The sequence below is a fragment of the Budorcas taxicolor genome, chromosome 2 (assembly GCF_023091745.1).
Source record: "Budorcas taxicolor isolate Tak-1 chromosome 2, Takin1.1, whole genome shotgun sequence".
Classification (NCBI taxonomy): domain Eukaryota; kingdom Metazoa; phylum Chordata; class Mammalia; order Artiodactyla; family Bovidae; genus Budorcas; species Budorcas taxicolor.
Genome location: NC_068911.1, coordinates 101,001,855 through 101,016,401, shown reverse-complemented (window position 1 = coordinate 101,016,401; position 14,547 = coordinate 101,001,855). Strand labels below are relative to the sequence as shown.

The 14,547-nt window shown below is 37.9% G+C and overlaps 1 protein-coding gene across 1 annotated transcript in view; it reads right to left on the bottom strand.

Moving 5' to 3' along the window:
* LRP1B (LDL receptor related protein 1B) overlaps window positions 1-14,547 on the bottom strand; it is a 1,834,206-nt gene that overhangs the window by 137,596 nt on the left and 1,682,063 nt on the right. The window contains exon 78 of the mRNA XM_052653145.1: window positions 952-1,175. Coding sequence (XP_052509105.1) covers window positions 952-1,175 — 224 coding nt within the window. The remainder of the gene's footprint in view (window positions 1-951; window positions 1,176-14,547) is intronic.

The following is a 14,547-nucleotide window of genomic DNA, read 5'->3' as shown; positions in this document are numbered from 1 at the left end:
ATTTCCTTCCCCAGGGGATCTTCCTGATCCAGGAATCGAACCCCGGTCTCCTGCATTGCAGGCAGATTCTTTACCAACTGAGCTATGAGGGAAGCCCATATTTCCTACTAAAATTTGAGAGTTACTGTTTAACAGGATAAACTGTAGTTCACTTAATTCCCAAAGCTCAATTTTGAAAATTTCTTTAGAAGAAGAATATCTCTAACACTTGAAATCATCTTCTTATTGTGACAGAATTCATTTTACCATGGTTGATACATCAATATGTTTTCTTTTATGATAAAGTAACTATTTTCTCAAACTGAAATAATTTTCTCACTTAGAAGATACCACACTGCATAATTCTATTATGTAAACAATTGCTTCTTTTTACACAGGATTTAATGATCCACTTTATGGATGATTAGGAGTTTTATTTAACATTTCCTTATTTCTTTTTTGGCCACTGCTTATAAATGAAAAATAAAATAATAAAAAAGAAAAACAAATCAAGTAAAATAAAGGCCATATTTGTATTAAATTTTTAAAGTTTGTTTATACACATGCTTTCATTTTTTATTACCAGAAATAGCCAAAATCACTAATACTCTACACTTAAAATGGTTAAACATTATATGTTACATCTCAAAAAATCTGTTTTAGATTAACAATAGTGGTTACACTTTTCATATCAGTTTCATTAATCTGAACGTACACATAACATATACAGACACTAAATGTATAAAGTACATTTATACAACTGTTCAGAGAAAAACACAAATTTTTCACCACCATTTGGTATGAAACGGACATTCTTTTTTTATATAAGGAGTAGAGGGATTTTCATAAGTCTTGTGACTCTATTATATGTTGAACACTCATCCAGAGATAATACTATAGAACACAGGTGGGACAATCTCTAAAAATGGATCATCATATCAAGAAACATCAATAACTATGTTATTAACCTACCCTCTTTTAGGATTTACAGCAATGGCATAGGGTTCTCCAGCCATATTTGTTAAGAGTCTGGTACAGTTGGGGCCACTCAGCTGCCCTACGTTGATAGAGTACCTCAGACTGGTCCAGTGAGTAGTGTAGTAACTGAACCAGTGCATTCGAGAATGGTCAGTCCAATAGATATTTCCGGCAACCCAGTCAACTGCAATGTCCCTGGGCCTTCTAAATTCAGGACACTAGAAGAAAACAAAACAACAAACCACAGTATTGCCAAAAGCAAATTGGTGGAGTTTTCTGTATGTATATATTGAGATTATTTGGGAATCATATCAATATGATCAGGTATTAATTAGTATATAGATTTTTAAACATACTTTATTGTTACTTTTTATAGGTATATAATTTCACAAGTCCTAAGTATACAGTTCATTGGAATTTTATCTATCACTGCCTCTGTTTAACTACCATAGTGTTAGAATATTTCCAGAACTGTAGAAGGTTCACTTATGATATCTACCAGTTAGTATTTCTCTTAGAATAAGCATTATTCTAATGTCTAATGTTAGATTAGTTTAAACAAATCCACATAAACATCATCGTACTCTTCAATTCCTGATCTTGATTCAACATCATGTCCCTGTATCCATATTGTTCTGTATGTCTGTTATTAATTGTTTTTATTTCTGGATAATATTTAATTTCATGAATATATATCAATTTGCTTACCGTTGTACTGGTGTTTTTTATTTTGTTTGTTAATAATTTTAGGCCATTACAATAAAAATTATGAATATTCCTGTATGTATCTTTTGGTGGACATGAACTCTCATTTTATTGAAAATTTAATAAGAAATACTGCAGATGGTGACTGCAGCCATGAAATTAAAAGATGCTTACTCCTTGGAAGAAAAGTTATGACCAACCTAGGTAGCATATTCAAAAGCAGAGACATTATTTTGCCGACTAAGGTTTTTCCAGTAGTCATATATGGATGTGAGAGTTGGACTGTGAAGAAAGCTGAGCACCGAAGAATTGATTTTTTTGAACTGTGTGTTGGAGAAGACTCTTGAGAGTCCCTTGGACTGCAAGGAGATCCAACCAGTCCATTCTGAAGGAGATCAACCCTGGGATTTCTTTGGAAGGAATGATGCTAAAGCTGAAACTCCAGTACTTTGGCACGTCATGTGAAGAGTTGATGCATTGGAAAAGACTCTGATGCTGGGAGGGATTGGGGGCAGGAGGAGAAGGGGACAACAGAGGATGAGATGGCTGGATGGCATCACTGACTCGATGGATGTGAATCTGAGTGAACTCCGGGAGTTGGTGATGGACAGGGAGGCCTGGCGTGCTGCGATTCATGGGGTTGCAAAGAGTAGGACATGACTGAGAGACTGAACTGAACTGAGAACTATTGAAGCTTAAGGTATACATATGTTTGCTTGAATAGATAGGGTTAGAATTTTCTTTCAAAGGATCTCTACCAATATTCACTCTTTTCAGCAATTTAATAAAGTTCCAGCTGCTCTGTATCCTTACCATATATAATTTGATTTAAAATTGAAGAAGAATGTTAATATAAATCGGCACATTTAGAGAGATGCTAGATTAAAATGTCTTTTGAGGAAAGTTACAAACTCTGTCATTTATATTAAATCTGCTAGCTTGGATTTTCTGTGTAATAGTATATTACTGGATTATTGTGACACAAAGGTAAGAGAGTTCATTGGGAACAGACAGCAAGGAAAATAACGTATGCTCTGTGCCTTTCAATTAACTTGATCACTTTGAGCTGAAGCTAGTGTAATAATTAATTTGACATGGTCGGGTTTATTGTGCATAGCCAAAAGTGAGAAGGAATTCTCAGGGGTATTATATCAAGACTAGAAACAACTATTTGAAGGTGATTATAACTAGACATGTCATCAATGTGTAAAAGCATCGTTAAGACCTGGTAACAAGTGGAAATGTGGGTTTTTAACAGATGACTGTTTCTTCTGTGTTTTACTAGTGAGCACATTTTGTTAAATTGTGCTTGGGTTAAAAGCAAACAGACTGAACTTCTCAAAAAGAATATGAGATGCCAAGAAACAAGAATTGCAAGTCACCATCTGCTGTGTGATTACTGAGATCTTAAGGAAGGAAAATATGGCTCAAATTAAACACAGAACCTTTAGAAATTTCTAATGACCTTTATTATTAGTCTTTTCACTGATTGATTTAAAAACTAAACTTTTGAAATATTACAGTACCTTATTTCTCTGCTCTAATAGTAAATACTATCCATCTAGACAGTGATATCTCATAGCTACCTAAAGTTAAATGAAAAGTACTCTCAAATACAACATAATCTAAACATTCCATACAAATAATATTTATAAATGGATAAAATATAAAGATTTATCCTAGCCAAACCACAATATAATTTTCAAGTGTTTCAGTATCATTTAAGTTAAATGAAATTGCTGTTTTTGATTTGGCAGTATTTAAAAGTAAATTTATCAACAAATGGTGTGGACATGTCAATGTAAATCTTAAATCTATAAACATGAGAGACAATAGGAGAAAATAACCATTATGAATTGTCTAAAGCCTCTTGGAGCATATTTATCTTTTTTAACACCACTGGAGCAATCTTTTATCATGCATTTGTCCAGCATGAACATAGAAGAATACCCTATTTTGCCTTTGATGGTGGTTGGTGGTTTAGTTGCTAAGTTGTGTCCTATTCTTGAGACTCCATGGACTATAGACCATGAGGATCCTCTGTCCATGAGATTTCCCAGGCACAAATGCTAGAGTGGCTTGTCATTTCCTTCTCCAGGAGATCTTCCCAACCCAGGGATAGAACCTGAGTCTCCTGCATTGCAGGCAGATTCTTTATTGACTGAGCCAACAGGGAAGCCCAAATTTGCCTTTATAAAGTGTTAATATACTATATGATTTTTCTGTCCTAGTGCTATCCTTGCTAAATAGGACATATTTTATGCAAAGTTCCACCTTTTAATTTTAATATTTTCATTTTGTTTCACTCATGCTCAAAAAAGGGCTGGTTATCTTTCCATTCTATATTTATATTCCTGTTCTGCTAACAGTTAAAATCTCAAATTCCTAATGATCATGGAACATTCAGAAGTCTGATTTTGTCATACTTTTCAGAAAAGCTGGCTGGTGAAAATTCTATTAATGGGGAATTCCAAGAGGATATATAGAATTTAGGTCACATTACTAGAATAAATGTTACTTTTAAATGCTGAACACGAGATACTGATGAGTTATAGAGCCATTTAAATCCATATAGTTATTCTCTGGTTCCTTGATCAAGGAATCTCTAATGTCATTCCCGTGTCAACTAAGGTAGTTAGAATATTGAGTAAAGGATGGTCACACCCAATAAATTCAACCTAAAGTGACAAGATGAATCATCAGTTACAAGGTGATTCTCAGGGAATTATGGCAACCAGGTGAAGATGTTACTAGGTATTCATCCTTAATGACTCATAACATACTGAATGCTCAGTAATTCTCAACACTGAAAAGAGCAAGATTGAACAAAAGATGAACAACAAGAAGACAGAAAAAAGATGGTTTTATTGTTAGTGAAACTGTGGCCGAATTAGGAAATCATCTTTATAGTGAGTTCTATAGAAATAAATAATCCCTTTCTATTGCTCATGGCTTGACCAGGATTGCATTGAAAGTGAAAGTGAAAGTTGCTCAGTCGTGTCAGACTCTTTGCAACCCCATGGACTATACAGTCCATGGAATTCTCCAGGCCAGAGTGCTGGAGTGGGTAGCCTTTCCCTTCTTCAGGGGATCCTCCCAACCCAGGGATTGAACCCAGGTCTCCCACATTGCAGGCGGATGGATTCTTTACCAACTGAGCCACAAGGGAAACCAAAGAATACTGGAGTCCTTCTCCAGGGGATCTTCCTGACCCAGGAATTGAACTGGGGTCTCCTGCATTGCAGGCAGATTCTTTGCCAACTTCCCCATCAGGGAAGCCCAATAAGGAGGATTGTGTTAGTCATCTAAAAGGGAATCTCGTATTGAATGAATGCTGGTTGGAGAGAGGAAGGCAAATTGCCGGTGGGTCTTATGGAGAAGTTCAAAGTCAATCAGGTAAACACAAAAAGTGGGAAAACACAGGAAAAGTAAACTGAGGTTCTTGGCCTATATTGGAGACTGAAATGAATAACAAAAACAGGATGGTTATGCCATTTGTCTCGAAAGAGACTGAAAAACAACCAAACACATCAGATTGGAAGCATGAAGAGAATATGAAACTCTAATTTGCCTCCTTGGCTCCCACTCTAGACAGATAGACCAATGAACTAGAGGCACTAATGCAATATGTCGTGTTTAAGAGATTGCAGAGGCGTGTGGTTACCCAGACAACAAAAAGCATTTCTCATCTTTTGCACAAAGTAGAAGACACATTTTGATGGCTTTCTCCAGACAAATGATTTCTTTCCTAATAAGCTCTCTAAATACACAGCCAAAGTTTTGAGTCCTGAGGCATTCTTCTTTATAGAGATATACTAGTTGAATGAATGAAATGCTTAAATCTTGCCAAAAAATTGGCAGCTTGATTGTAACACAATTAGAGGTTACTGCTTTAAACTACTAATCCTTTACAGCTGCAGAATGTAAGGTATCTGTCACAATGCCAGCTTCAGTAAACTAAAAATATAAGTCACTAAAGACATTTGTTTTAAATCGAGGAAAGAGGAAAACCTATGAAAGGAGAATTAAAACATTTGAACTGTGGAAATACTGTCTTTTTTAAAACAAAATTCCTATAGTTAGCAATATAATTTGAGAAAATATAGTTAACACAAGGATAGATTGAAGTTGCCACATATTTCATTTGTTCCTGATCTTTCACCTTTGTGTACATACAAGAAAATTCAGTTCATTTGGATAAAGTTAATTATCCCCTGATGCAATGCTAGTAAAACACAAATATAACAACACTGTAAGGAACTTGTGCGTGTGGTGGGATGGGGATGGGGGTATCCATATGTAATGATAAGATTATTTACATTTTTGGTTCACAAAATGTGAATCAGATTAAACTCTCATAAATTAGTCAATAACACATTGCAGGCAGATTCTTTACCATCTGAGCCACCAGGGATGCCCAAGAATACTGGAGTGGATAGCCTATCCCTTCTCCAAGGGATCTTCCTGGCCCAGGAATTGAACCAGGTCCTCCTGCATTGCAGGCATATTCTTACCAGCTGAGCTTCCAGGGAAGCCCAATAATAAAGTAAGGACTACACAAATTCTGAACATTACTAAATTCCACAGCTTAGTAATAGTCTACAATACGTAGATAATTGTTATTTCAATCAAGTTCATACAGCAATGGAGAAACCCTCCCCACAAAACCCCAAAATGTTATATTTAAGAGCTAGAATATGTACGAATTCTTTAATCATTTCAGAGATGAAACTTCTGCTTCTATCAGCAATCTACTCTTAAGAAAAGATCATTTCAATCTGAATATTTATAAGGCTTAATTGTAAAGATTGTTTCAATTTTAATAATTTTACTACAATTTGTAGCATTTATCTACACTAAAGTGAAAATGTAAGTGAAAATTGCTGTCGTGTCCGACTGTTTGCAAACCGATGGACTATACAGTCCATGGAATTCTCCAGGACAGAATACTGAAGTGGGTAGCTTTTCCCTTCTCTAGGGGATCTTCCCAACCCAGGGATTCAACCCAGGTCTCCCACGTTGCAGGCAGATTCTTTACCAGGCAGATTCTTTACCAGCTGAGCCACAAGGGTCTACACTAGGACTACATCAACCTGGCATAAGCTCTGTTATAGGAAAAGGAATCCAAATAAAAGTACATAATTCTCAGACAGTATCCAGAAAGTAACAAATCTATCTTTGGATATCAGGGTGAATATTGTATGTGATTTATCATTTTTAAAATATACTCAGTGTTCTTTAAACTTACTTGTTGTGATCTACCACCTATCTATCATAAATAACAAAACTGAGTCAAAACTTTCAATTGAACTACCAGCTAAACAAAAGATACCATGGAACCTAGAAAACAACATATTTGGAATCAGAAAGTTGGTTTAAGAACTAGTCCTAGTTTCTCCATAAATGATGAAAGTGAAATTGAAGGTGTTAGCAATTCAGTCATATCTGACTCTTTGTGACCCCATGGACTGTACCCCACCAGGCTCCTCTGTCCATAAAATTCTCCAGGCAAGAACACTGGGGTGGGTTGCCATTTCCTTCTCCAGGGAAACTTTCTGACCCAGGGATTGAACCTGAGTCTCCTGCATTGCAGGTAGCTTCTTTGCTATCTGAGTCACCTGGGAAGCCCATAAATTATATGGCATATAAAAATAAAGGCTTTGGATAAGATGACCTGTAAAAGTGTTTAAAACATTATCCATTCTGTATAAGCCTTGAAGTGAAGTGAAGTCGCTCAGTCGTCTCCAACTCTTTGCGACCCCATGGACAGTGGCCTATCAGGCTCCTCTGTCCAAGGGATTTTCCAGGCAAGAATACTGGAATGGGCTGCCATTTCCTTCTCCAGGGGATCTTCCCAACCCACGAATCGAACTCAGGTCTCCTGCATTGCAGACAGACGCTGCTTTACCGTCTGAGCCACCAGGGATGCATGTAATGCTAAGTATGAATTTTATGCATTAGTCAGTAAGCAAAAAATTTGTTGGTACTTATGGGGGCAATTTTGACATCATCTCCCTATGTGAGTAGCCTGAAATTAAGAAGACAAGGTGCCTTCTGATAGTTAATTTCTTTTTCCTGATGGTTACAATTTAAATAAGCACAACAGCTGAGATGAAAATTAGAGCTATCTGAAAGAACAGGCTACAAAATGGTAGGTTTAGCACTTAATCACAATAAACTGTGGAAAATTCTGAAAGAGATGGAAATACCAGACCACCTAACCTGCCTCTTGAGAAATCTGTATGCAGGTCAGGAAGCAACAGTTAGAACTGGACATGGAACAACAGACTGGTTGCAAATAGGAAAAGGAGTACGTCAAGGCTGTATATTGTCACCCTGCTTATTTAACTTCTGTGAAGAGTACATCATGAGAAATGCTAGACTGGAAGAAGCACAAGCTGGAATCAAGATTGCTGGGAGAAATATCAATAACCTCAGATTTGCAGATGACACCACCCTTATGGCAGAAAGTGAAGAGGAACTAAAAAGCCTCTTGATGAAAGTAAAAGAGGAGAGTGAAAAAGTTGGCTTAAAGCTCAACATTCAGAAAATGAAGATCATGGCATCCGGTCCCATCACTCCATGGGAAATAGATGGAGAAACAGTGGAAACAGTGTCAGACTTTATTTTTTGAGGCTCCAAAATCACTGCAGATGGTGATTGCAGCCATGAAATTAAAAGACGCTTACTCCTTGGAAGAAAAGTTATGACCAACCTAGATAGCATATTCAAAAGCAGAGACATTACTTTGCTGACTAAGGTCCGTCTAGTCAAGGCTATGGTTTTTCCAGTAGTCATGTATGGATGTGAGAGTTGGACTGTGAAGAAGGCTGAACTGAACTGAACTGAACTGAACTGATGGGAATAACAGTCCACCTTATCTGTCTCCTGAGAAACCTGTATGCAGGTCAAGAAACAACAGTTATAATCAGACATGGAATAACAGACTATTCAAAATTGGGAAAGGAGTACAAGGGTGAATATTGTCACCATGATTATTTAACCTATATGCAGAGTACATCTTGTGAAATGCCAGGCTAGCTGAAGTTTAAGCTGGAATCAAGACTATTGGGAGAAATATCAACAAGCTCAGATATGCAGATGATAGCACTCCAGTGGCAGAGAGTAAAGAGGAACTAAAGAGCCTCTTGATGAAGGTGAAAGTGGAGGTTGGAAAAGCTGGTTTAAAACTGAACATTCAAAAAATGAAGATCATGGATGGCATCTGGTCCCATCACTTCATGGCAAATAGAAGGGGGAAAAGAGTGACATATTTTATTTTCTTGGGCTCCAAAATCTCAGCAGACAGTAAATGCAGCCATGGAATTAAAAGATGCTCGCTCCTTGGAAGGAAAACTATGACAAACCTAGATAGCATATTAAAAAGTAGACACTGTTTTGCCAGCAAAGATCCATCTAGTCAAAGCTATGGCTTTTCCAGTAGTCATGTATGGGTGTCAGAGTTGGACCATAATGAAGTCTGAGAACCAAAGAATTGATATTTTTCAATTGTGGTGCTAGAGAAGACTCTTCAGAGTTCCTTGATTGCAAGTCAATCCTAAAGGAAATTAACTCTGAATATTCACTAGAAAGACTGATGCTGAAGCTAAAACCCCAACCCTTTGGCCACCTTACAGGTAGAGCTGACTCATTAGAAAAGACCCTGAAGCTGAGAAAGACTGAAGCCAAGAGGAGAAGAGAGCAACAAAGGATAAGAGAACTGGATAGCATCAGTGACTCAGTGGACATGAGTTTGAGCAAACTGTCAGAGATAATGAAGGACAGGGAAGCCTGGCGTGCTGAGTTCATGGGGTCGCAAAGACTTGGACACAACTTTTGGACTGAACAACAAGAAAGATTGTAAAGTTAAGTTGCATTATTGTAAGTGAAATATAATCTATTTATGGCTGGAAAAATGTGTTTTTGAGGGTATATGCATACTCTTATGGGAGAAGGTGGAAGGGGTATGTTGGGAGATGAGGCTAAACATCATGGAGAGGTTTGTAAGACCATGATTTTTCAATGTAAAGACTTAAGGAGGGAGATAAGATGCTGAGGTTATATTATAAGATTATTTTGTCTGTGCTATAATGAATGGCTTGGCACTGGGGACCAAGGGGATACCAGAAAGTCTGCTGCTGCTGCTAAGTCGCTTCAGTGGTGTCCGACTCTGTGCAATCCCATAGAGGGCAGCCCATGAGGCTCCCCCATCCCTGGGATTCTCCAGGCAAGAACACTGGAGTGGGTTGCCATTTCCTTCTCCAATGCATGAAAGTGAAAAGTGAAAGTGAAGTCGCTCAGTCGTGTCCGACTCTTAGCGACCCCACGGACTGCGGCCCACCAGGCTCCTCCGTCCATGGAATTTTCCAGGCAAGAGTACTGGAGTGGGGTGCCATTGCCTTCTCTGACCACAAACTCCGATGAGGTTTATTCAATGGACTCCAGAGGAAAGATTGTGAAATTTTAATCTAGGCTTTTATGAAACAAAAGTGGATAAAAATGATACATATATGGAGGTAAAAATATTTAACCTTGTGATAAATTTAATACCAAGGATGAGAAGCATAACTTGTAAAGGATAACTTTCAAGATTGATATGCTATTGCCATGTATCCCCAAGATTTTCAATGAATTTATTGCTTCTAATTTAAAAAGTATATCTACTTCATAACTGGTCTTGTTCTAAGTGCTAGTATTATAGTACTAGAATAGGAAAAAAGAAAACTGCCACTGCTTCTGGATGTTTATTTATAGTGAGGTGAGACAGATAACAGGTTATAAATATAATAAATGAATAAATTATGTGGCAGTAGAAAAGTACTATGGAAATGCAAAAGAGCAGGGCATTGAGGATCCCAGGACGGGAATGGGGTAATAGATTGCAATTATCAGTAAGTTATGTATTCAGATGACATTTAAACAAAGATTTGAAGGAGTTTAGGAATTGAATCATGTAGGATATCTGGCTGAAAGGCATTTTAGGGCAAAAGACCATTTTAGGAAAGGCCTCACTTTAGTAGGTAGTGACGGGTTTGAGAAATAGCAGAGCTTCCCTGGAGAAGAGTGAGTAAAGGGGAAAGTAGTGGAAGGTAATCAGAGAAGTAACAGGAGACCAGATCTTTTAAATCCTTAAGAGTTGTTGGGAGAATTTCAGTCTTTTCAATGGAAAACCATTGAACATTTTTGATTGAAGATGTGATGTGATTTATGCTTTATACAGAGCATTCTGGTTATTGTTTTGTGAGTCATAAGGATAGCAAAGAGATCAATTAGGAGGTTATTGCATTCATTCAGGAGAAAGGTGAAAATGGTTCAAAACTAGATCCTTGCAGCCAAGCTGATATTACGGTAATCAGCTCCTAGACATACTTTGAAGGTGCATTCAATAATATTGTCTGATTACGGAGTTATGAAAGAAGCAAACGGGCCAGCAATGCCTCTAAGATTTTCACTTTGAGCACCCAGAAAACTGAGTTGCCATTAAATGACACTGGGGAAGCAGATTTTGCGGATCATATGAATTTATTTTTAGGCATGTGTGCTATTCTGGGGAGTTTTATTTTTTTTGTTATTTTTTTCTTTTTTAACATCCAAAAGGAAAAATAAGCAGGTAGATAGAGCCTGATATCAATTAGGCAATTTTTAGCATGTGATTTTATGTTAAACCACGAACTCTATTAGGAAGTGAGAAAGATAGAAAGAAGAGGATCATGGTCAGAGCCTGGGCATTCCAATACTAAACAGAAAGGAGAAAAGGATCTAGCCAAAGATGCTGAGAGGTGAGGAAAAGGAGAGAACAATAAAAGAATAATTATACTGTTGATTCATCTCAGAACTATTTTTTACTAGTTATTATTACATCAAATGAAGTAATAAACAAAAAGAGCTACTTAAAGGTTAACTGGACAGACTCTTACTGTTACTCTGTAGAAAAAGATTTCTCACCTCTGGCACTATTGCTGTTTTGGTCAGAATAATTCCTTGCTGTGAGTAACTAATTTATTCCTTGTAGGGTGTTAGGCATCCTCCCTGGCCTCTACTCACTTGATGCCAGCAGCAGTCCTCAACACTGAGAATCAGAAATGTCTTCAGACATTACCAAATGTCCTCTGGGGTGAAAGATTATTGCTGGTGGAGAACCACTGATGTGGAACTACTGAATGCTCTCTGACGATGCCTCTCCTTCCATGACTCTAAGCATTTTTCAAGATCCTTAATGAATTTCTGTTTTCAGATTTTTTGAACACTCCTTTGTTTTCCTTTACTTGCTCTTTCAGCAGTATGCTAGAAATATAACCAAAACTTCCTTTTCAAAACACTTTTTTTTTCTCTCTCTCTTAGTTTCTGTGATTCTACATTCTCTTGTTTTATCCCAATGCACTGGCTGGTCCTTGCCATCATTTTAATCTAGTCTCAGAGCTTGGTTCCAGTTCCTTCTTAATTTCCCTTGGTAATCTAACCTGGTTTGATGGTTTTAGATATCCCCTCAATTTTTCTATTCCTTAACGCAATTCCAGTCCAGAGATTTAGGAGACAGCTTTGACTACATCACTGCAAACCTGACATTCTCATTGGATCTCTTACTGAACTTAGCATAACTAAAACCAAACCCACACTTTTCCATTTTCAGTTCAGTTCAGTTCAGCTCAGTCGCTCAGTCATGTCCGACTCTTTGTGACCCCATGAGTCACAGCACACCAGACTTTCCTGTCCATCACCAACTCCCAGAGTCTACTTAAACTCATGTCCATCAAGTCTGTGATGCCATCCAGCCATCTCATCCTCTGTCATCCCCATCTCCTGCCCCCAATCCCTACCAGCATCAGGGTCTTTTCCAAAGAGTCAACTCTTCACATGAGGTGGCCAAAGTATTGGAGTTTCAGCTTTAGCATCAGTCCTTCCAATGAACACCCAGGACTGATCTCCTTTAGGATGGACTGGTTGGACCTCCTTGCAGTCCATTTTCAGGATCCTTCAAATTATATAATCCAGGAAACCAGGTGTCAGTCTGGAATCCTTTCTGTCCTCATTTTTCACATTCATTCCATTTGCAAACACTTTTTTCCTTAAGATTCTACTCACTACCTTTCACTTCATTGAAACTATACTAGAGCAACATACGACCATTTCTATGGGAGCATAGCCCTTCTATGTGGCCTCCTTCTGTTATAGCCTTTTCTCCCACCAAATCCATTATCCACATAAAAAATAAGAGTTGTCTTAGATATAAGTAAGATGGCATTACTTCCTTCTCATTTCCTAAGTCTTAGCTCAAATCTCCTCTCTTCAAATGTGCCTTTATTAATCATCTTACTCAAACCTATATCATTCAAGTTTTTATCTCCAAGTCCATTTTTACTTCCCTCAATACACCTTTCAAAAATTGGATTTTCTTTTTGTATTTATTTATGTGTTTGGAGAAGGCAATGGCAACACACTCCAGTACTCTTGCCTGGAAAATCCCATGGATGGAGGAGCCTGGTAGGCTGCAGTCCATGGGTTCGCTGGGAGTTGGACACGACTGAGCAACTTCACTTTCACTTTTCACTTTCATGCATTGGAGAAGGAAATGGCAACCCACTCCAGCAACTTCACTTTCACTTTTCATGTTCATGCATTGGAGAAGGAAATGGCAACCCACTCCAGTGTTCTTGCCTGGAGAATCTCAGGGACGGGCAAGACTGGTGGGCTTCCATCTATGGGGTCATACAGAGTCAGACACAACTGAAGCGACTTAGCAGCAGCATTTATATGTTAGTTTAGTTGATTTTGTCTTTGTTCCACAGAATGTAAACTTCATGAAGACAAGATTCTTATCGTATTTCAAGAACCCATCACCAGACCTAACAAACAAAACTCTCTAATGATGCTTTGCATGCATGCTTCAGACATGGCCAACTATTTGCAGCTCTATGGACTATAGCCCACCAGGCTCCTCTGTCTATGGAATTCTCTGGACAATAATACTTGAGTGGGTTGCCATGCCATTCTCCAGGGTATCTTCCTGACCCAGGGATAGAACCTGTGTCTCTTAGTTCTCCTGTATTGGCAGGCAGGTCCTTAACCACTAGGGCCACCTGGGAAGCCCAAATAATGCTTTGAATATGAATGAATACAACTTGGCTGGTCACCTTAAGGTGGTATGCAATCTGACCAATAACTTAGTATTATTAATTTCATAATTTTATGTTTTATATGGTCATAAAAGATTTATGTTCAGTAAAATTTTGCCAATTGATCACAACTATTTTAGAACCATTAATTCTAATCAGTATATATTATTGAGTGCCTATCTTATCAGTCAACAACAATTAAGCCACAGAATGACAGTAACATAATAGCTGATAGCTTCAGATCTCTTCCAAGGTAATCATAATAAATTATTTTAGTTGTTGACTGATTTGAATAAACTCTGATGGTTTTAAAAGTATTCTAGCTAAGCAATTATATTTCAATTTAGTTTCAGTTTAGATTTTAGGGGTGTCTTAAATTTATAATGGGCTTCCCAGATGGTGTTAGTGGTAAACAACCTGCATGCCAATGCTGGAGACATAAGAGACTCTGATTCGACCCCTGGGTTGGGATGATCACCTGGAGTGAGGCATGACAACTCACTCCAGTATTCTTGCCTGGAGAATCCCATGAACAGAGGGAGCCTGGTGGCCTGTAGTCCATGGGGTTGCAAAGAGTCAGACACAACTGAAGTGACTTAGCATGCATGCACGTAAATTTATAGTACTGAAGAAAGAAAAAAAAAACTATCAATTTTTGAACGTGAACGTGAAGTCGCTCAGTCGTGTCCGACTCTTTGCCACCCCATGGACTGTAGCCTACCAGGCTCCTCTGTCCATGGGATTTTCCAGGCAATAGTACTGGAGTGGATTG